The 22951-nt window shown below is 55.8% G+C and overlaps 2 protein-coding genes across 5 annotated transcripts in view; one reads left to right on the forward strand and one right to left on the reverse strand.

Annotated features, from left to right (window-relative positions):
* The window catches only part of AKT2 (AKT serine/threonine kinase 2), a 45855-nt gene that overhangs the window by 14891 nt on the left and 8013 nt on the right, over positions 1-22951 (reverse strand). Inside the window, exons 1-4 of one of the 4 annotated variants that reach the window (XM_014860254.3) lie at positions 15849-16405; positions 12618-12745; positions 5269-5397; positions 3482-3593 (exon numbers count right to left, since the gene is read on the reverse strand). In XM_014860254.3, the coding sequence (XP_014715740.1) occupies positions 3482-3593; positions 5269-5397; positions 12618-12663 (287 nt within the window). In that variant the 5' untranslated portion in view covers positions 12664-12745; positions 15849-16405. Of the gene's footprint in view, positions 1-3481; positions 3594-5268; positions 5398-12617; positions 12746-13387; positions 13785-15848; positions 16406-22951 lie in introns of those variants that run through there. The other 3 variants (XM_014860255.3, XM_070498250.1, XM_044759048.2) reach the window with 3 other exon arrangements.
* Positions 18900-21578, forward strand: LOC139042131 (uncharacterized). The gene is made up of 3 exons (XM_070498251.1): positions 18900-19379; positions 20065-20105; positions 20636-21578. Exons 1-3 carry the CDS (start codon positions 19023-19025, stop codon positions 21369-21371), a joined length of 1134 nt encoding a protein of 377 aa, XP_070354352.1. The 5' UTR covers positions 18900-19022; the 3' UTR covers positions 21372-21578.

Below are 22951 nucleotides of genomic sequence, written 5' to 3' on the forward strand. Positions count from 1 at the left end.
GGAGACCAGCAAGGAGTGTGGCTAAAGTGAGGGAAATGGCAGTAGGCAATGACTCTGGAGAGGAGGCCAGATCATGCAGGACTTTGTAGAATATGGCACAGACTCAGAAGTTCACTCCAAGAGGGACTGGAGGCCACTCAGAGTTCGAAGCAGAGAAATTACGACATTAGATTTACATTAAAAAGATCATAGCAACGTGAAGAACTATTGAGTACACCTGCCAAGCCCAGGGGTCTGCAGACTTCTATAAAGAGCTAAATTGCAACTATTTCAGGCTTTGCAGGCCATGCGGTCTCTGTGACAACTCCTCACCTCAGTCACAGTGAGGCAAAAGCAGCCACAGGCCATTTGTAAGCGAACAGGCATGGTCACATTCCAATAAAACTTTATCTGCAAAAACAAGAGGCAGGCCCTGGTTTGCCAGGCCTGCTCCAGACCTAATTTCCGGTTCACAGGAAATACAGGCACAGAGGAACAAGTAAACGGTCCCAAAAGGCAATAATGAGGCACATCCAGTGTAGGACCTTCTACAGGACAACCAGCCTGGCTTGTCAAAACAAAGTCAATGTGGTGGGGGGAGAAAGACGAAGGGCTGAACTAGATTAAAATGGGCCCAAGTGACAACATGTACCTTCATTGAATTCTGGTTTGCAAAACAACATTTTGTGGACAACTGGGGAAATTCCAGTACGGCATGATACGGAGAGGATGTTACTAACATAGGTCATAAATAATCATCTCCGCTGTGATCCTGGCACTATGATTCTACGGGAGAAAGCCCTTATTCTGAGGAGACGCCTGGAGCACTGAGGAGGAAAGAGTCACCAAGTATGAAGAGAAGTTCAAGACTCAGCAGAAAACACAGCCAGATGAGGCAGACGTGGCAGAGGCTGAGCTGCTGAACCGAGGCACGGGGTACCTGGACATCCATTCATTACACTAAACGTTTGGCCGAAACAACAAGTGGGCAGCGGGCGGGCCATCCCTCCAGCTGCCCCGGGGAGAGCTGACTGGGGAAGGCAGAGAGGCAACAGGAAGCCCAGTCAGCGGGCCGCTACAGCAGCTAAGCATCAGCCAGTCCCCAGAGTGGCCCTGCTGGCCCTCCACTACACCCCCGGCTCCCCCGCTCTCCCCAAGCTCAGGCCTACGTGCGGCGGGGCAGTGACAACAGCCGTGGGCAGAGCTGCCTCCCTCTTGGTGGGCTCTGGCTCACACCTCCCCGGGGCTGAGGTCAGGAACCCGGGGTCTGCTCTGAGAGCAGTCCCAGCAGCTCTCCCAGCAGTGGCAGCGGCAGGTGCAAGCAATGGAGGGAGGCGGGGCCCTCCAGCCCCCACAGGCTCAGGAAAGGGATTCTGCCCCTGACTGAAGGGCATGGTAATCTTACTAAAATGGAAACCAGAGCGGCGTGTTGCTCACTAACCGTCTGCTTTGCCGGCTCCCCACGGCTCCTTTTCCAGGCTTGCACACTGCGTGCCAGGTACTGCTGAACCAAGGGCTTCCTGTTTATCATCCCCCTGAATCTTCTAGCAACCCTGTGACAAACCCCAATTGATTCACCGCCTGCCAAGCCCTGTGGGGATCTCCATCTGGAGGCCAGGCCCTGGCTGAGCTGCCAGCTCCAAGGTCTGCACTTCCCCTTTCCAGGCCCCTGGCCCTTGATCCTCTGGGCCCTGGAATGTCACGCTGCCTCACCTCCAGGCCTTTGTGATGCTGGTCCCTTTTCCTGGAGTCACTTTCTCCTTCCTATCTCCATGGCCAGCTCCTACCCGTTCTTCAAAACTCAGCCCAACACACCCGGGTCCTGGGCACTGACTGGTTTCAATGTGCTTTTACTGGCCGTCCACGGTTTGGTCCCCAGGCTTTAATTAACACCTCGGCTGGCCTGAGAGGGTAATTCTGTTCCCCTTGGTGGGGCGAGTATATTTTTACCCTTGCAAAGGTATGCAACGATAATTACAGTACAGATTGTGGTAAGAAGTTTTGTGATATTGTTTTGTGTTCACTCTAGAAACCCACCCTTTAACAAGGGAGCCACTAGCCATAGGTGGCTATTTAAATTTAAATTAAATAAAAGAACTCCATTCCTCAGTTGAACTAACCACAGTTCAAATGCTCAACAGGCACATGTGACCAATGGCTACCCTTCCGGGCACTGCAGGTATAGAACATTTCTACCAGGGCAGAAAATTCTCTTGCCACTGTTTTAGGGTTCTCCAGAGGGTCAGCTGAATCCTCACCCCACAGACAAGTGAGAGGAGTATTTCTCAAAGAGACACCTAAAGGGCTAAAGTGAGGAAAGGACATTTGCCACTCATCCCAAAGGACTAAGCTCCCTAATATATAAGAAACAGACTATCCAAGAGAAAAACAGGCAAAGGATAAGAACAGACTGTTCGGAAAAGGAAACTCGCACAGCCCTTGAATATATGAAAAGACACTCAAACTCACCAACGGAGAGAAAACGCCAGCTGAACCCATGAGATGCCAGCTAAAATAAGGTACCATTTCCCACTGATCAGACTGGTAAAAATCCAAATGTTTGAAAACACGTGGCTATGTGGACACTCTCAGGGCCCAACAGAAACAGTTCTCAAATTTCCAAATACACATTCCCTGTAACCCAGCAATCCTACATCTGAGAATTCACCTTACACATTTACCTGCACATGTGGCAAAGGAGACATACACGAGGTACTCCACTGTGGCATGGCTCGTAACGAGCCAAAGGCGGGAAACGCCCTCCCTCATCATTAATAAAGAACTGCTAAACATGGGGACATACACGTCCAGCTGGTTGAAAAGAAAAAAGCAGCAGCAGCTCTCTCTATATTGAAGCAGAAAGATTCCCCAGGATACGAGAAGTAGAAAAGTTCAGAACAGCCCGTGGACAATGCTACCTCTTGTGTAAAAGGAGAAAACAAGGGCTGTAAGGCAAAAGTCTCCACCTGAGCAGCCTGTCCGCCCAGAAGCAGCTCTATCGGACGCAGGAGACAGTGGTGACCTCGGGGGCAGGTGGCGGGGGAGGGGAGCAGAAGTGAGAGGGAAGCTTCCACCAGACGCCTCCTTATACTGTCTGATTTTTGCGCTAGGAGAATCTATGTGATCTGATTATTAAATCGATCTTTTTAAAATTGCATCTCTGGACCTCCTGCCTCAAAGTCAATGGAGACGTTCACTGAAAATGTAGCTCCGGGGCCCTTGCACAGATCTCCAGACAATCAGGGGCCCAGAGCTCTGTACTGTTAACAAGCTCCCCCTCACTGTGCGTCCAAGGCAGCCTGCAGTCTGATGGCACAGCGGGGGTCTGCAGACTGAGAACCCCTGCTTCCCAGCTCCAGCTAGGGAGACACTCCCCCACCCCACAGAAGGGCTGAAATGGAAAACTCCCAAGTAGGGCCCCCAGGAGTCTGTCCATCTGCGTCCCTCTCCTCACTGGGCCTGGCCACTCTCCAAGGGCAGCCGCACGGAGGCCCAGACTCGCCTCTCGTCCGGAGAGTCTACGTGGAAGGTCCTCTCGATGACCGTGGTCCACTGCAGGCAGCGTATGACAAAGGTGTTGGGCCGTGGTCTCTCGGTCTTCATCAGCTGGCACTCTGCAGGCAGAGAGAAGACACAGCCAGGACGGTGAGGGGACAACCGTGCCAGCCTGCAGCCCGCGAGCCACCTCCTGAGCGCCAGCCCCATGCCAGATGATGCTGAGACACTTTAGTGACCAAAACAGCCCTGGACTTGCCCCACAGGGCTCAAGGTCCTGTGTGTGTGTGTGTGTGTGTGCGCGCGCAAGGGGGACAGACCACTAAGCGATGAGGACTCAGTGGTCAGGGCTGTGATGCGAGGAAGCCTAGGAGGCTGCCAAGCCAGCCCGGGGCTCAGGGCTTCCCAGAGGCAGGGGCATCTCTGCACTGAGACCTGAAGGAACAGGGAATGCAGTCAGACTGAAGGGGGCATCATGGACAGAGGCCCAGAGGTGCAGGAGGGCACAGGACGTCCTGCTTCAGGCGTGAGGAGGCGAGAGGGGAGACGGGTGGAGAGGCGGGCAGGGGCCAGCCCCAGGGCTCAGGGGGCGAGGAACCTGGACTTCGTCCTGAGGGCAACCGGGAGCTGCAGAAGGCTTTAAACAGGGAAGGGACACGAACAGATTTAGACAGATCCCTCGGGCTGCCATGCAGAGGGCAGGACAGAACAGAGGCTGGGAGCCCAGGGAGGAGGCCGGGACTGCACCAGATTGGGGCCGTGGGCAGAGGAGGAGAGGGCAGCTAGACAGGCCACAGGGGAGGTGGGGAGAGGTCCCCAACATGAGGACCAGGGGCAGCAGGGCCCTCTCGAGATGGAGACAGGGAGTAGAAGGGAGGAGCGGAGGCCCATTTGAGACACGGTGGGCGTGAGGGACCCAGAGGACAGACACCCAGGAAGAAAAGTGCAGGAAGATGCTCCGGACAGGCTGGCAGTTCAGGTGACAAACGAGGCTGGGAACAGCCATGTCACGGTCACTAGTACACGGGGAAAGCCACCAAGACAAGGCTTTCAGCAGGACAGAGAGGGGACTGAGGCTGGACTCCAGAGAGAGTGAGTGGGGGCACTCTCGAGGGGTGAGACTGGGAAAGAGGAGGAGCAGGGAGCTGGGCAGGAGAGGACAGTGGTCTGGGCCAAGAAGTGACAGTAAAGATGGCCTTGTCTGAAATGTTCTTAGGAAGTGGGACAACGAGGACATGGTGACCGATCAGGTCAGCAGGGAAGGAAGGAAGCAGGGGGCAGGACCACGGTTCTACACGGCCAGGCAAGGGTTCTGGGCCTGCCAAACTTTCAGTGGCCAGAGTCCAACTGGAAGGCACCACTTCGGATACACAGAGGGGACGGAGGACATGAGGTGAGCCCTGCCATCGGTTGAAGAGGCGGCCACGGCTGCCTCCAGGTTAGAGGGACAGGGGAGCAGGCTGGTACGAGAGAGCAGAGACCCCTGACACCAGCCAGAGCCACGGGGCCTGGCCAGCAGGAGCCAGAGTCACAGAGGGGGCGCTGCCTGGGGCAGAGGGCTGGGGAAGTGCCTAGCTTCTCCCTTCTTCCCGCTCGACATCGCCCACCATACAGCCCCTGGGCTCAGCTGACACAGAGGTGGCACAGGGAAAGGTGGGAAACAGATCTGAGGACAAAGAGGCCCTGTCAGACCCACAGCCCCACTGTGCGGACCCCCATGTGCTCTCAAGACCTGCTAGCCATTCTCTGAACACCCAAACTCTGGCCCACCCGCCCGCCCGCCAGGAGACGCACCTGCGACAGAGAAGTTGTTTAGGGGGGGCAGGGTCTGGTCGGGGGCCTCGGGCCGCTCCTTGTAGCCAATGAAGGAGCCGTCACTCTTCAGCAGGAAGTACCGGGGCCTCCAGGTCTTGATGTATTCACCTGAACCAAGGCGGGGGCAGGGAGAGGTCAGGGCAGGCAGCCCAGGGCGCCAGGCGCCTTCCCAAGGGGCAGCCTGGTGGGGGGGTGGGGGAGGGTGGACAGGAGGGCGGGCAGGAGAGGGCCTCTCCCAGAGAAACCCTCAGGGCGGCCCTGCTGACGCAGGCTGGCTGGGCTGGGCCCAGGGACCCAGAGGTCACGCCTGGCAGGAAGGCGCCTGCGGCAGTGCCCCAGGGCAGCAGCTGCCTCAGCGTGTGGCCAGCAGCAAGTCACCCCTGCCAGCCGTGGCCTTGTCCCAGGGGAGGCCCAGGCTTCCAAACACACATGCCCTGTGGCCCTGTAAGGCCAAATCCCATGGGCCGGGATCCGCCAGGACAGCCGTGCGGGTGGATCAAATGTCACAACACTGTGCCAGGCAGGGGGTAACTGTTGCTGCGCCCTCTGAGTGCCCCTTGACCCCTTCCATTTGTTCTAACCACGAATACCCAAGCACCCCGTGTGTATACACACACACACATACACTACAAGGACTCGCTCCTCAGAGGGCTGCTAGGGATAGCCACACGAAAACCTGTATGTAAATGTCTATAGCAAGATTATTCATAACAGTAAAAAGGGAAAACAACCCAAAAGTCCACCAACTAATGAATGGATAAATAAAACGTGGCATATCCATACAATGGAGTATTATTCGGTGGTAAAAGGAAATGAAGTATGGACATGTGCTACAACATGGGTGAACCGTATCGTCTGCTGAGTGAAAGAAGCTTGCCACAAAGACCACAAATCATATGGCTCCATTTATATAAAATGTTCAGACCAGGTAAATCTATAAAAAAAAGTGGATCAGTGGTTGCCTAAGGCTGGGGAGGGTGGGTTGTCTAGGGGAAGACGGGAGGGTGATGGCCAATGGGGAGAGCGGGTTGCTTTTTAGGGCAGTGAAAATGTTCTAACATTGACTGTGGTGATGGATGCAGAACTCTGAATACACGAAAAACCCCTGAATGGTACACTTTAAATGGTTGAGTTGAGTGGTATGTGAATTATATCTCAAGCTGTTAAAAAAAAAAAAGAGATGGTCACCATAGGCATCCAGCTTAGGGCCCAGCACACTGCAGGCACTCAATAAATGCTCTTTATCATCAGCCCATTGTGCAGACTGTGCCAGGCCCTTAATCCACACAGCACAAGGGGAGGCAGGATGGCAGGGCAGCCACCAGGAAGTGGCTTGTCTTCTCTGAGTCTGTTTCCTCTTATGGGGACATGCATTAATTGAAGAGGAAGATGGTAAGGATGATGATTAGATAATACTACAGCGGTACTTTGCACCAGGCACTGTCCTAAGTATCTTGTAGGTTTTAACTTATTAAATTCTTCCAAATGTAGATATTAAATTACTCCATGCATATAAAGTTCAAAAACCAGCAAACCCTCCAATTCAACAGCATATTAAAAGGAACATACACCATGATGAAACGGGTTTTATCCCAGGAATGCAAGGGTGGTTCAATAAACGAAAAATCAATGTGATACACCACATTAATAGAACAAAGGGAAAAAAACACATGATCATCTCAATCAATGCAGAAATAGCATTTGACAAAATCCAACACCCTTTCACGATAAAAATACTCAGCAATCTAGGAAGAGAAGGGAATTTCCTCCACATGATAAGGGGCATCTATGAAAACCCACAACTAACATCACACTCGACGACGAAGGACTGAAAGTTCTCCCCCAAGACCAGGACAAGACAAAGACGCCCACTTTCACCACTGCTTTCAACACTGCACTGGAAGTTCTAGGGAGAGGAAAAGAAAAATAAAAAGAGATAAAAGGCATTCAACTTGAAAAAGAAGGATAACTATTTTTATTTGCAGATAGCATGATCCTATAGACAATCACAAAGAATCCACAAAATAATTACTAGAGCTAATAAACAAACTCAGCAAGATCAACACACAAAAATCAGTTGTTTCTGTACACCAGCAATGAAAAAAATTAAGAAAACAATTCTGTTTACAGTAGCATAAGGAGACAAAAGATTTTAGTCTAAAAATTATAAAACATTGCTTAAAGAAAGTAAAGACTTAACACAAAGACATCCTGTATTCACGGATGGAAGACTTGATATATTTAAGATGCCAACACACCCAAAGCAACCTACAGATTCAACGCATCTCATATCAAAATTCCAACAGCCTTTTCTGCAGAAATGGAAAAGCCAATTCTCAAACTTACATGGAATTCAAACTGATACAGCAAGGGGTCCCAAACTGCCAAAACCATATTGAAAAAGAAGAACCAAGTAAAAGGACTTATACTTCCCGACTTCAAAACTTTATCAAAAAGCTACAGTAATCAAACAGTGTGGTATGAGCATAGACACACAAGCCAACAGAACAGAACCGAGACTCAAAAAGTAAACTCGCACACCAATGGTCAACTGATTTCCACCAAGAGTGCCAGGACCACTCAATGGGCAAAGACTAGTATCTTCAACAAATGGTGCTGGGACAACTGGGTATCTTCATGCCAGAGAACAGAGTTAGCCCCCTACCTCACACCATACACAAAAATTAACTCAGAAGAGATCTACTTAAATATAAGAGCTAAAACTATAAAACTCTCAGAAGAGTACATAGAGGTAAATCTTCATGACCATGGATTTGGTGATGGATTCTTAGATATGACACCAAAAGTAGAAGCAACAAAAGAAAAAAATAGAGTGGACATCATTAAAATTTAAAACTTTGGTGCAAAGGACATTATCAAGAAAATAAAAATATAACCAATAGAACAGGCAAATATATTTACGAAGCATGTATCTGATAAGCATCTAGTATCCAGAATATATAAAGAACTCTTACAACTCAATAAGAAAAAGACAAACAGCCCAATTAAAAAGTGGGCGAAGGACCTGAATAGACATTTCTCCAAAGATATACAAAGGCCAACGAGCCCATGAAAAGATGCTCAACGCCATCAGTCACTAGGGAAACGCAAATCAAAACCATGAGATACCACTTCACGCTCAGGTAGAAAGGCTGTAATTTTAAAAAAGAAAAAGAACACGGTTGGAGAGGATGTGGAGAAACTGAAACCCTTGTGCAGTGCTGGTGACAAAGGAAAATGGTGCAGCCCTTTGGGAAAGTTTGGCATTTTCGCAAAAAGTTAAATATAGAATACATCATAGATTATCAATATGGAATATATGGCTGGATTTTACATATATATAGAATACATATATGATCTAATTATATAAAATGTATTAGATCAGGGGGTCGGCCCCATGGCCGAGTGGTTAAGTTCATGTGCTCCACTTCGGCGGCCCAGGGTTTCGCTGGTTCAGATCTTGGGTGCAGACATGGCACCACTCATCAGGCCATGTTGAGGTGGCGTCCCACATGCCACAACCAGAGGGACCCACAACTAAATAATATACAACTATGTACTGGGGGGATTTGGGGAGAAAAAGCAGAAGAAAAAAAAAAGAAGATTGACAACAGTTGTTAGCTCAGGTGCCAATCTTAAAAAAATATATACATGTATCAGATCATAAATATAGAATATATGACCCAATTTATAAAATCTATATAAATACAGATTATAAACATGAAACACATGACCTGGGATTCCATTCCTAAGTGTATACCCAAAAGAACCGAAAACAAGTACTCAAATTCTTGTACACAAATGTTCATGGCAGCACTACTCACAAGAGCCAAAAGGCAGAAAAAACTCATATGTCCAGCAACAGACATGTGGAAAAACCAAATGTGGTGCATCCATACAGTGGAATGTGGTTTGGCCATAAAAAGGAACCAAGTACTGATACACGCCATGACACAGATGAGCCCCCAAAACACTACACTAAGTGAAAGAAGCCAGACAAGAAAGGCCACACATCGCAGGATTTATTTATATGAAAGGTCCAAAATAAGTAAACTCATAAAGACAGAAAACAAACTGGTGGCTGCCAGGGGCTGGGAGGCGGCAGGAATGGGGACTGACCACTTAATCAACACAGGGTTTTCTTTTAGGGTGGAGAGAACGTTGTGGAACTAGACAGAGGCAGTGGTTACAACACCGTGAAGGTACAGAAGGCCACTGAATTAACACTTCAAAATGGTTAGTGTTGTGTCATGTAAATTTCACCTCAATTGAAAAAAGCAAAATAAAACTTGAAAAACTCACCTATGCTATTGGAAGTTAGGGGAGTGGTTACTGCTTGGGGGGGTGGGGGGCTTCTGGGGACTGTCTTGTTCCAGCTCTTGATCTGGACACTGGTTTGGGGGTGACTTTACAACCCAGGCACTTACCTGTGGTGTTTTATACATCGCCAAGAAGCCAAGAAAAAAAAGAAACATAGAAGGAAAGGAAAATCGTCCTCACAACAATCTCATTTTACAGATGAGGAAACTGAGGCACAGAGAGGCTCCGTCACTTGCCCAAGGCTCACGGCTGTTAACTGGGAGGGCTAGGATTGGAACCCGAGTTCGCTCTGTCCAGAGTCCACGCTCTTGCCCACTATGCTGTCGGCCTCTAAACTGGCAGGCGGGGCTGGCAGAGGGCGTGCTGAGGCTGTGTCAGAAACGTGACCAGCACGTGGCAGGAGCGACTCCAGCAGTGTTCCTCACTTCACCCATTCCTGGAGCAGAACTTGCTGGGTGAGAGACAGCCTGTGGGCCAGGCCTTCAGAGCACTGGTCCAGGAGTCAGAGGGCCCAGGTTCAAACCCCAGTGCTGTCTCCTTGTCGCTGAAACCTGGGGCAAGTCAGTCTTCTCACCAAGCCTCAGTTTCTGGTCTGTAAGCTGCCCGCCCCACAGGGCAGCTATGGAAGCGCGGCAAAATCAAGCTTGCCTAGTGCAGAGCCCCGTGCCTGGCACACAGTGAGCTGGGGCTGCTGCTGCTTCAACCACCAGCGGTGGGGTGGAGTAGGTGCCAAAACAGCAGCCGTGAGCAGGGCCCACCTGGCCTGGCCTGTCTCTGTCGGGCCGCTGCTCAGAGTGACGGGCACCGGGAGGCCCAGGAGCACCGTGTGTGTGCGTGCATCTGTGCTGCAAACCCAAGGCAAGTGTGTCGCACCTAGGGCATCCCAGCAGGGCGTCTGCCCTGCCCCCACAACATGAATGGAGACACTGAAGCCTAGGAGGGGCTGAGGTCCATCTGAGGCTATCAGCAGCCCTGGACCAGACAGACCCTCAGCCCCGCAAGAGTCCTCCGGCCACCTCCCAGCCCCTGCCCTCCAGCCCAGGGAGCCACGGGCCTGGGGAACCTCAGGAGCCCGAGATCCTGACATGGCCTAAGACACTTCCACCACCCACACAAACAATCCCAATCATTCATTCAACAATCAGTTCTTGAGCGCCTACTGCGTGCCAAGCACTTTTCTAGGCACTGGGGATACCACAGTGAACAAGGCAGATAAAACCTCTGGCCTCAAGGAGCTGACAAGGCCATAGGCCTGGGCTGCCAACCCATTTTACAGATGTGAAACCAGGGCTCAGAGAGGTGACACAGCTTGCGCAGTCACACCAAGAGGAAGTGGCAGAGCCAGGGTTAGAACCTTGACATCTGCCAAGGTTCAGAAAGCTCCACAGACAGCCCCAGACTCAGGGCCCGATCAGGGTGGGGGTCTAGGCCGCGGTGCCCCGAACGTCACCCCTGTCTGGAATGGGGAGTGGAAAACGCGTCTCCCCGGCTCAGTCTGATGGGGGAGCCTGGCTTGGGGAGTCCCCTCCGTTCCTTGTCACTGCTCCGTCTGCAGCTGGGTCAGGGCAGGATGGAGGGGGCGCTTCTCGCAGTCCCCGCGGGCCAGCCCATCAGCCTCCCGGCCCTCTTCAACAGGCCCAACCGCCCTTCTCCCAGGCTCACCCCCATGCCACCCTCAGACCTTATTCAAACGCCCCTTCTCAGTCGGCCCCCCACCCCAGCCCCCTCAGTCCCTCTCCTCGGCACGAGCACCCCGGACACGCGCGCCTGCTCGGGCGCCTCCCACCTGCCCACCATGTGTCAACTCAACACGAATGTGGGATTTTGCCTGTCTGGTTTGTGGCCGGGTCCCCTGTGCCCAGAAAGTGCCTGGGACAGGAGCTGCCGTATCCATGTGGGCTGAGTTAATGAAAGCGCAGAGAGCGGCCACCGCAGGCCCGGCACCCTCCCTCCCTCCCTCGGGGAAGGTCCCCTCCTCCTCATGGCAGCAAGGTCCTTAAGCACGTGGCTCTGGGGACAGGCGGCCTGGGGTCTGAGGGCCTAGTCTCTTCGTCTCTGCCCTGTGAGTGACTTCATCTCTCTGGGCCCAGCTGCCCACCAGCACAACCGGATCAGGTCACACCCTGGCTCACGACATCCTGGGCTTCCAGTCGCCTGGAGAGCTAAGGCCCAGGCCCCTCCGCGGTCTGCAGGGCCACAGCAGCCGGATGCCACATCACTGTCCACCTTACCTCCTCACCCTCACCCTCGCTCGCTCTGCTCCAGCCATTCTGGCCAACTAGCCGCTGTTCCAGGCACACTCTGACCTTTGTCCTTGCTGTCGCCCTTACTCAGCTGTGTGTGGGGCTCACTCCCTCACCTCCTCCAGGCCTCTATTCGCTGTCACCTCCTCAAAGCAGCTTCCCCGACCACCCTATCTCTCTCCAGTCTCTTCGCCCTCAGAGTTCCTACTTCTTACAACAGCACTTACCACCACCTGATATCGCGTCTGCTTATTTGTTTATTATTTGTTCCCACCTCCCAGTGCAATATAAACTCTATGAGGGCACCACGGTGTGCCCAGAGCCTGTGACGGCCTGGCACCCCACACACACGTAATGAGCATTTGCTGAATGAATGAATGCTAAATATCGCCTCGCTGTGTTACTTCAGTGAACTGACTTGCCCTCTCTGAGCCTCAGTTTCTTCATCTATAAAGTGGGGCTATGAATGAGATCACTACTGCAGAGGCACAACTCGAGGCCTGGCCCGTGAGCTCATGCACAGTGTCCAGGGAGGACTGGAGCCTGAGCCCCAGGCAGATCCACGACTCCCCTGCCCAGACCAGCGTGAAGGACCCCACAAGCTGGGCCTGGAAGGAGCGAGTGACCTGGGGCAAGTAGGCGGGGCTCGGGATGCCAGCTCCTGCGGTGGTAAGGACCCTGCACCTCTGCCTCCCGTGGCAGCAGCTGCCGGGGGACCACCAGGGAGGGGGAGACGCCCAACCCAGCGGGCAGGACCACCCTTACCGCGCTTGTGGAGCCAGCCTTCTTTGATGACAGACACCTCGTTCATGGTGGCAGCGTGACACGCTGTCACCTAGCTCGGGACAGCTCAGGGCAGCAGGACATGCAGGAGGTGCAGTGGACAGAGCAGTCTGCAAAACAAGAGAGGAGCTTATCAGAGAACAGGGGGACTCGGGCGGCCCCTCCCGCAGGCCAGCCAGGCTCCGAGGCCTCTGGCTGCTGTGCTTGTCCTGATCAGGGTGGAGCCAGCGACGGGGGCAGAGCCCTGCCCTGGGGGCCCAGTCTGAAGGGGGACATGTGGTTGAGTCCCCAGGGACCCTAATCTGGAGGGGGGAGGCCCCAAGCCCCTGTCCTCAGAGTCCTACTCTCTGGAGAGAGCAGAGCTCCCTGGCCAACGTGCAGGCCAGGCCCTGTGCTGGGGACACCCAGCCCCTCCACCCACCTCACGCCTGACAGGCTCCGCCCCCTGCGTCACTCCCATGCCCCAACGCTGAGGTAACTGGGATGAATCAGACAGCCCTGGGCACCTGAAGGAGCGCTTACAGCCACCAGCATGTGCCTGCCACCCCCCAAACACACACACACACTCTCTTGCTCTCCTTTCTAAACCAGGGAGCCACCAACCTGCCACCTTTAGTAAACCAAGCACCCCCACCCCTGTGTCAGGCCACCCCAAGTCACTCCCTCAGCCTCAGTCCCTCCTTGTCCCCACCAGGGGACAGAGGAAGGACAGGTCTCGGGCGCTCCGGTTCTTGAGCAAGAAAGCAACCTACTGCGTATGCACTTGTCTGGGCCCAGGAGCCAGTCCTCAGGGCTCAAGGGAGGCCCTGGTCCCTTCCCCGAGACCTCCGCTTCTGTCCTCAAGGGCCAGCGGCCGACAGACTGACGGACGCCGAGGCCGCTGCTCCGTCTCAGGTTCCCGGGGCGGAGGGGAAAAGGGCGGGAGGCAGCCACCAGCTGGGCCTACCTGGAGCCGCGGGCCTGGACAGGGGCCACGGAGCCCGAGGCGCCTTCTGCCTTTCCTGGCCTGGGGTTATTTGTGGACAGCAGGTCAGGAGCCGTGGCAGCCTCCAGAGAAGCGGCAGCTGGCTCGAGGGACAGCGTGGGCATCAGCTTTCTCTCGTGCCCCAGGGGAGCTGGTGGGCCGGACACACTACTGCCTGGCATGTGACAGTGGCCGGCTGCCCGGCCCCAGCAGGGAAGGGAGGGGGGTGGGAGGCGGCGGAGGAAAGACAAGATGGACAGGGACGGGGAAGGAGCCGGCGGGCTGAGGACCCACGGCCTGCACTCTGAGCTGCAAAGGCAGGGCCCGGAGCAGTGACAGGGGCTCCGTCCCCACCAGGTAAGACCGGCGCCCCAGGGGGCTCATACCCCACGGACCGAACCCCAGGACCGCCAGAAACCTCCTCCTAAGTATCCCACCAGTCTGAGCTTCAACCTCTAAGGCGACCAGGCTCCCTACCCTCCTCCTCCCACCCTCCCTAGGCCTGGCTCAGGTGCCGCACTGTCCTCCCCAACAAGGGTCCCATCCCGCCTCCTCCCTGGCCTCCCCCCTCCAAGGTGTCCCCCTTTCAGCAGCTAGAGGGACTCTCAAACCCAACCCAGTCTGTCTCCTACTCCAAACCCTTCCGTGGATGCCCTCGGGCCCCGGGAAAGAGCCAGGCTTCCCGGCTTGGGACTCAAAGCCCTTCGAACCCGGCCTCCGCCGACCTCCCTTCCAGCTGCCTCCCGCCGCTGCTCAGCCTGGCAGGCTTCCACAGCCCCTACCCCTGCCCCCCAACCATGCCCCTCACCGGCCTTCTCCCTGGGCTCCCAGCCTCTGCTCTCAACCCCTGCACCCCATCTACACCTGGCCCTGGCCCGACCCATTCAAATCCCTTCTGTGGCTCCCCAGTGCACTCAGAACACAGAAGGCCCCGCCTGAGCCAAGAGGCACCTGGAAAGCCCTCGAGAAAGGCTAACGGCATGACAATGATGGCACCTGGCACAACCCACCTCTCCAGCACCCCCCTCCCCACCCCTACTCTCTGCCAGGCTTCTGTCACTCAGGCCCTTCCCTCTGGCCTCCATCTCTATACCTTCTGGGAGCTCTCCCTCCTCCTTGAGGCCTCAGCTGAACCAATGCCTCCTCCAGGAAGCCTTCCTGAGCTCAGAGGGTACGCTCTGTGCACGTCCTTGGCCAATTCCCCCCACACCTCCAAGTGTCACCTCAGGAGACCAGCACAGCACCCGATGTCTGTTAAGTATACGATGAATGACCCCAGGTGTCCCCAGCGGAGTCCCAGGACCAGACACAGCCACGGAAACACTGCCAGAGTCTACTCAGGCCACCGGCTTTTCTGAGTGTGTCCTAAGCTCCAGACACTAGCCTGGGGCCCAGAGACAGGGTGTCAGTGAGACACGGCCCTGCCTTCACGAAGCTCCCATCCCGGTGGGTGAGGCAGACAGTCACAAGGCCAGACAGCAACATCAGGAGGTGGAGAGGCGCTGGGGAGAAAAAGCAAGCTGGGGAAATGGACGGAGCACGGGAGCTGTTAGCACGTGGTGTGGGCAGACGGGAGCAGGGAGGGAGCCATGCCGACATGGGGGGAAAAGAACTGCAGGCAGGGGAACAGCAAGTGTAAGCCTCTGAGGCAGGAAGGAGCCTGAGACTGCCAAGGGGCCGCTGTGGCGAAGGGCTGGGAGCCAGGAGAGGTGGGCGGGAGAACCCCAGGGCCTGGAGGCTGCGGGGGAGCTGGGAATTCCTCCTCAGCACAGGGGCCGATGCCGCACCTGCCCCGTCGGTCGGAGCTCAGCTCGGGATAGTCCCCCAACGGCTGGGATGGAGAACGCGAGGTCAAAGGAAGGGCGGATGTGGAAGGAAAGGACGGGGCCAGGGTCCAACCTCAGCTCCCCGCTCCCTTCTCCTGCCCAGCCTGGCAACTTCACCTCTCCAAGCCTCCGCGATTCAGCAGCAGCGCTAAAGCACCCACTGTGTGCAGATGTTTGGCCTCCTGCCTGGCTCCCAGTGGACACCCAAACATGTGGCTGCCACGATCAGAAAGAGAGAAGTGAAGGCAGCCAGGTGCGGCCGAGAGCAGTCAGGGATGCAGAGTCCAAGAGCCACCGCCAGCCAGGGGCCTGGAGAAGGTGCCGGAGCCCCCGCGCAGTCTCCAGAACACTCCCAACCACCCCACGGAGGGGCTGTGACCATGCCCGCGGCGGGGAGAGGCTCAGAGAGGGGACGCCATTTACCTCGGGTCTCCCAGCTGAGTGGCGGGGCCCTGGCCACTGCTCGGTACACAGAGCTGCTGGTTACATGCTCATTTCAGCAACTCACAGGCCAGCAGAAGCTTGTGCGAGGGCAGCGGGAGGAAGTGGAGGATCCCTCATGTCCTGCCGGGATCCTGTCCCGTCCTCCCACTGAGGGTGGCGCCTCAGCGGGGTGTCCGTGACGCAGTCCCGAGGTGATGAAACACAGGCACTGTAGCCAAGAGGATGGCCTGCTCCCCGGGGAGCTGCCGACGGAGGACGCCCAGGCGGGAGGACAGAGACCAGCCTCTGGAACCCGGGTGGCAGCATGCAGGGGCCTGCCCTGGCCGCCTGCCCACAGGCAGCACACCCCACGCGGGGAGTACCCGCACGGCCCCAGCCCCACTCGCTGCTTCCTAGGGTGTCCGGGGCTGGGTGTGCTGAGGGCCGGGGCCAGAGCTGCAGCTAAAGGCTAGAGGTGACCCACTTGGCAGGCAAAGTGAAAAGAGCAAGAGTACCTCATGGGAGAGGACAGCTACACAACCAAGAAACACACGCACTCTCATTAGTTATGAGGAAATGCAAATTAAAACCACCCACCAGGATGGCTGAAATTTTTTCTTTCTTTCTTTTTTTTTTTTTTGGAGGAAGTGTAGCCCTGAGCTAACTCTGCCACCAATCCTCCTCTTTTTTGCTGAGGAAGACTGGCCCTGAGCTAACATCCGTGCCCATCTTCCTCTACTTTATATGTGGGATGCCTGCCACAGCATGGCCTGACAAGCGGTGCCATGTCCACACCCGGGATCCGAACCGGCAAACCCTGGGCCGCCGAAGCGGAACATGAGAACTTAACCGCTGCGCCACTGGACTGGGCTGAAATTTTTAAAACTGATACGGCCAAATGTCGACAAGGACGTAAAGGACTCGCCACTGGTGGGAGCATAAAATGGTTCACCCTCTATGGAAAACTATTTGACAGTTAAGAATTAACACCCAACACATGCCTATCCCATGACCCAGCAATTCCACAGCCCCCCAAAAGAAACGTGTCTATTTGTTTACCAAAAGACACGTACTAGAATGTTCAGTAGCAACACTCACAGTAACCTCCAAACTGGAAACAGACCAGGTGTCCACCGACAGGACAGCGGATAAACAAACAGGTGAATGCCTCCAGTGGGGCACTGCTCACAATAGGAAGGACCCAACTAGTGACGTACACGACAGGGAGGACGTGTGAGCACAGCACACTGAGCGGCAGAGCCAGAGGCGCGGTGGCACAGCCAGAAAGAGGCCACTCACAGCCCCTTCAGGACGGGCGCCGGGCCTCGTGTGTTGAGGGCCACCTTTCTGCGAGGGTTTTGGGGACCAAGGGTGTTCTACCGCGATTACACAGGGCCTGGTCTCAGAGTGACTCGTTATCCTGTACCATATAAAATGCGCTGAACAGTTTTCTGTATTTTATGACCAAAGAAGCAACAATGAAAAACAACACAGGTCTGGGAGTCCTGAGGACAGAGGGAAGCCAACATCAAGCCTCCTGGCTTCCGGGCCTTTCCCCACCCCATCCCACCCCCAAGGCTGGCCTGCCTGGGTTTTCCCCGCAAGAAGGCCAGCTCGCCAATGAAGGAGGACGACGACTCTGCGGTCTGGAGGATCCGAACTTCAACCCCGCAGTGCTCTGCAGCCTCTTGGCCATGTGGCCGCAGGCAAGTGAGACCCTCGTGTGCCCTGCCGTGCCGCGCCGTTCAGGGATGAGCTGAAGCAGGGACGTGCACCCAGGAGGGAGCGGGCGGCACGGAGGGAGCTGGGGCAGACCCTGGGGTGCGCCTGACCCTGCACGGAAGAGAACAGGACGGGAACAAAAATGACCGCCCTCAGCAGCCAGCTCTGAGCAGGAAGCGGGGAGGCGATTGGAGAGGGGTCCCCAACAGGGCTCTGACTACCCTCGCAAGGTTTATTTCCTAAAATAGCTGCTGAGTACACGAGTGTCACTTGACTTACCCTATCCTGACCTCTCAAACACTCTAATACATTATTTAAAAATTGTTTAAGACAATTATTTCTTATTTCTATCTTATTTCTATCTGCCTGACTCGTGGGTCTTGTTTTTCAATGGTTTTGGAACCATGGCTCCCCCAGAGGCTCCATCTCCCAGTGCTGGGATCAGATCCACGAGAGACTGACAGGACGACGCAGGGCCAGGCAGAGAGAGGCCCTCAGATGACTGTCTCGTCCTAGCGGGCAGCCCTGGAATGGACTGGGGCCTGGGGAGGGTCCTTCCAAACCTGTTTCCTCATCTGTAAAATTTGGGTCACGGTGGTTCCTGCCACTTAGAGGGTTGTGAGGCCTCGAGGAGTTCCAGTGCTTCTGTCCTCACCCCTCCTACAGTCGGGACCCCGTGACCACCTGAGTCAGATCCCATTCCCCCTCTGCTCAAACCCTCCCGTGTGCCCACCTCACCAGGAGTAAAAGGCAAAGTCCTTAAAGGAGCCCCAGGATCCTACAAAATCTGAACCGTCCCCACTTTACTCCTCCAAACACACTCTACGTCAGTGGTGCCTCTATCATACTGGGACACAGCTACCTCAGGGCCCTTGCACATGCTGCCCCTTGAATCAGGAGTGCTCTTCTCCAGATATCCTTAGGGCCCACCCCACTTCCTTCAGCCTCTGCTCACATGTCACTTTCTCTGAGAAGCCTTCCTAACCTCTGTAGACAAAGGTGCACCCACTCTACCTCCCCTCACTCTTTATGTTTCTTACATTCTCCAAGAGCGCTTGTCACTGACATTATTACACACTTACTTATTTACCAGTTTATTGTCGATCTCTCCCCACTATGGTGTCAGCCTGCTAAGGGCAGGGCATTGCAGGTCCTCGGAGGACTGCACTGTGCTGGGTACACAGGGAGCACTTCATAAGTGTGTACGGAGTGAAGCCCTGTGCCCACGGCAGGCTCCCAGTCAAATCCCTTCCTCCCAATGCTCAGGTTCTTCCTCTCTCGCCCCCATCCCTGACCTGGCTTTGGTGCCAGACAGCACAGACAGGATAAGTCTGGTAAAGGCAGACGTGGCGGGGGGGGGGGGGGGGGCTTCTGGCACTGCGACCCCCCCCCCCGGAGCCTCTGTCACCTGCCCTGTAATCTGCACCTTACCTACAGCTCCTACAGCAGGACATGCTCAGGAGACAAAGTCAAAAGCGACAGGACCCCGCTGTTGCACAGGCAGCACCTGCCAGTGGGAGTGTGGGAGAAAGGGCGCTGGGGTGGGCGGAAGGCACCAGCCCCCTCAGGCTGGCGTCGTGGGAGGCACCTCAGCGACACGGACAGTGGAAACGCGTGTCCTCGGAGGACGCTCTCCTGCAGGAAACCTTCTGCTGGGCGCGGAGCTTCCAAGTGCTGGGCCTCATCCTCAGACCCGAGCTACCTGGGGTGCGTGATTCTCGTCGTGGAGGCTGCTCTGCACACGGGAGGAGGCTTAGCCGCATCCCTGGTCGCTACTGCTCAAGCCAACAGCACATCCTCCCCACCAAGGTGAGTATCAAAAGTGTCCCCAGACATTACCAAATGTCCCCTGGGGGCAAAGCCACCCCCAGGTTGAGAACCGCCGTTCTGAGGGTATTATGGCTGGAACAGTGAAACCCTGGGAGCAACCCACATGCCCACAGTAGGGGTCTGGCATTGCAGTCCTGGCTAACTCGGTGACAGGACTAAGAGGAGGGAACACCCACGCGGCCCCAGCACCCGCCAGGCACACCTAAGCGCTCTGTACAGGCGCCTTCACCCTCTCCACTGTAAGGAAGAAACTAAGTCACAAAGTGAAATGGCTTGCCCCAGTCACCCGATCAGGAGGTACGGAGCTGGGCTGGGGCCCCAGGCAGCCTGGCCTCACCACCACACCGCCCCACACGGCCTCCAGAGGCAGGCAGACCTGGATTCGGGTCCCTGCTCCCCGACTTTACAGCCTCCCCCCGTCTCAGTTTCCCTCTCTGTGCAGTGGGATGCGCTCAGCACAGCGTCCCGCCCTGACTGAGGGTCCGTCCACCCGACAGACACGCCACAGCCATCCTCCGTGCCAGATCCAGCCTCCGCGGGCCGACACTGCCTGCCGGCCTTCACCGTGCTCACGGCACAACAGAACACCCGGGCCGACCCCTTCTCTGACACGCACACCAGCACGCACCACGTGGCCAATTCTGACACGCTTATTTCTTCACAGGCTGACACGACCGAGATCGACAGGCAGCTCACAACCCATGTGTAAGTCTCACCAACAGCATCCTTTTCAGAAAAGCAATTCCACACGCAACAACGGACCTCACGGGGGATGGCTTCTTAGGCGGAGGGCGTGAGGAGGCACCTGTCTACGCGCCACATGCATAGGAGGAATTGTGCCAAAGGGCCCAGAGAGGCCGCATAATGGCTGAGGAGTCAAGGCGGCCTAGGGAAGCACAGGCATGCCAATCTCAGCCCAGCCAGCTGCTGTGTGGCGCTGGGCGAGCCACTTCCCCCTTCCTCACCTCGGTCTCCTCACCCAGGTATTAGAGAGAAAACAGAATGTCCCTCCAAGGCTGTCGTGAGAACCAAATGAGTTAATCCACAGACAGCCCTTGGGAGAGAGCCAGTACAGCAGCTGCTCCACACCTGTCAGGTGGCGTTACTTCCTCTGCTCGGTGGGGACATGGGGACCCTCACTTCCTACGTGCTACATTTCTGTAACACGTCGATTTTTACTTATTCCGCGTCCTTGGTAGGAAAGTGGCATTAAAGATACTTTTCCTCTCTTAAAGGCCACACTCCCCCCGGCTACCCCATCTGTCTCCTGGGAGCAGGCAGGGCTGGAGGCAGGCTGAAGATGTGGGCAGGCTGCCAAAGATCCTGGGAGGCGACAAAGTACCAGAGCAGACCTCCTTCTCTTCCCCGCCGCCCCCCACACCTTCCCCCTCCCTTGCCACGCAGGGCCTTACAGCCCCCACAGAAATCACGGCAAAGGCCGTGCCTGCCTGGCCACAGCCAGAGGGACTGTCCAAACACAGCTCTGACTGTCCCTCCTCGGCTCAGGGATCACGGCCAAGGCCTCATGGAGGCTACAAGTGTCCACCTAAGGTGACCCCTGCCTGTTCTCCAGCCTCATTGGCCAGCAACCCCACCACACACACTTGCCCCTTCTCTCAGTCCCTCAACACTCCTCCTTTCTCTCACCCCAGGGCCTTTGCACATGCCAGTCCCCTGCCTGGCTCCCTGCTCACCTATCTTCACCTGCTAAATCCTTCCTTCCTTGGGGAAGCCTGCCCTGACTGTCCCCTGCCCCACAGCATGTCACAGACCCTCAGAGCTCGGCCCTCCTGTCCTCTCACAACACCCCCCTCTACTGTGCTCAGTCACCTGCACAATGACCTGGGTGAGAGTGCCTCCCCACAGGACTGGGAGCTGCTCAAAGTCTGGCCTGGTCCTCGCTGTGTCCCCAGCCCCACCCAGCACAGGCCAGGCCCAGAGCCTTCACTAATTCAGGGTGGGGGTGGCTAACAGAACCGCAGCTCCTAGTTCCACCAAGCAAAGGTGAAACAAAAAGCCTGCATTCATTCATTCCACAAATATGGCCGCCACGCTGTGTCAGCGCTGCTGGGTCGCCAAGGAGGCAGCAGGGACCAAAACAGAACTCCCTGCCCTGGGGTTTTATAGGGGGCGGGGCGGGGGAGCATGGACAGACATTAAAATGACTGAGTTAAATAAGCCGGCAAATTACAGAGTACATCAGAAGGCGACAATGTTATGGAGAAAAGCAGCATACGGAGGACTCAGCGTGTGGGAGGGGGCGAGGGTTTTCGCTTTCACACAGGGGGGTCAGAGGAGGGCTCAGCGACATGGGGGAAGCTGGGCAGAAACCTGAGAGATGAGGGGGCCACGGAGAGACCTGGGGAGAGGGCTCCAGGCTGAGGAAGAGCGAGGGCTGGCCGGTGTGGGATGGTCAGGAGGTGACGGAGGGGAGCGAGGCCCCGTGGCTGAGGAGGAAGCGGGCCCCCTGGCTGGGCAGGGCCTGGGAGGTCCCTGTAAGGGCTGTGGCTACTTCTCGGAGAAAGACGGGGAACTGTCGGCTTGTGGGGGGATGGGGATGCGGCATACACTCCCACCATCTGGCTCACTTGAGGACCACGAGAACTCACACTTTACGGATGGGGAAACTGAGGATGGGAAGGAGTCACTGAGTACCTAAGGCCAGGCAGTGGGACACAGTGGAGGAGACGATCATGCGGTCCCACCTTGAGCCTCTGCCACCCCCCTGTGCCCTTGCTCCCAAGAGCCACAGCCCCTCCCCCAGCCCAGCATCCCTGACGCCCTGCAGACCTGGGCTGCACACACCAGGACGTGCGCACAGATGAGGGCCCTCCAGTCTGGCTGAGGGCTTCCTCCCTCACAGGCCTTCCTCCGCACCATCATCCTCTGCCCGTCTCCCTGGCCAGGAGCTCCGTGGCACGGCCTGATGGGATGAAGCCCCGTCTCATCCTGAGGGCACCTAGGAGCACAGAGGCAGGGTCCTGACCATGGCTAACACTTATTGAGTGCTGACAACGGGCCACGCCTGGATTAACATTAATCCTCACAGCAACTCTAGACATAGATGCTATCACTATCCCATTCTCCAGAAGAGGACGCTGAGACCCACGGAGAATGAATCATGAGCCCAAGATCACACAGCGGCTGAGTGCAGGAGATGGCTGATCCAGCCAACAGAACTTTCTCGAACGATGGAGCTGAATTTGTACTTTCATTTAATTTTAATTAATCAGAATTTAAATAGCCACACATGGCTAGCATACTGGGGGTACAGCTCCAGAGAACCTCTGCTAAGGAAGCTCGGGAGCCTGAAGGCAGGAGGAGGGGTGGGCCACCACAGATGCTCACAGGTCGTCCCAGCTCGAGGAGAAGCTGCCACATGACCCCAGCGCTCTGAGCCCTTAGCCACTCAGCCCAGAGAGCTGGAGCAGGGCTCGGGGGTCCACACCTGCAGCTGGAGCCCTGGGCGACCCCAATCCTGACCGCACATCCAGGCTGCGCGGGCCGTTTCTCTGCACCTCAGCATCCTCGTCTATAAAATTACATCTTAG

The sequence above is a fragment of the Equus asinus genome, chromosome 26 (genome assembly GCF_041296235.1).
Source record: "Equus asinus isolate D_3611 breed Donkey chromosome 26, EquAss-T2T_v2, whole genome shotgun sequence".
Taxonomy (NCBI): Eukaryota; Metazoa; Chordata; class Mammalia; order Perissodactyla; family Equidae; genus Equus; species Equus asinus.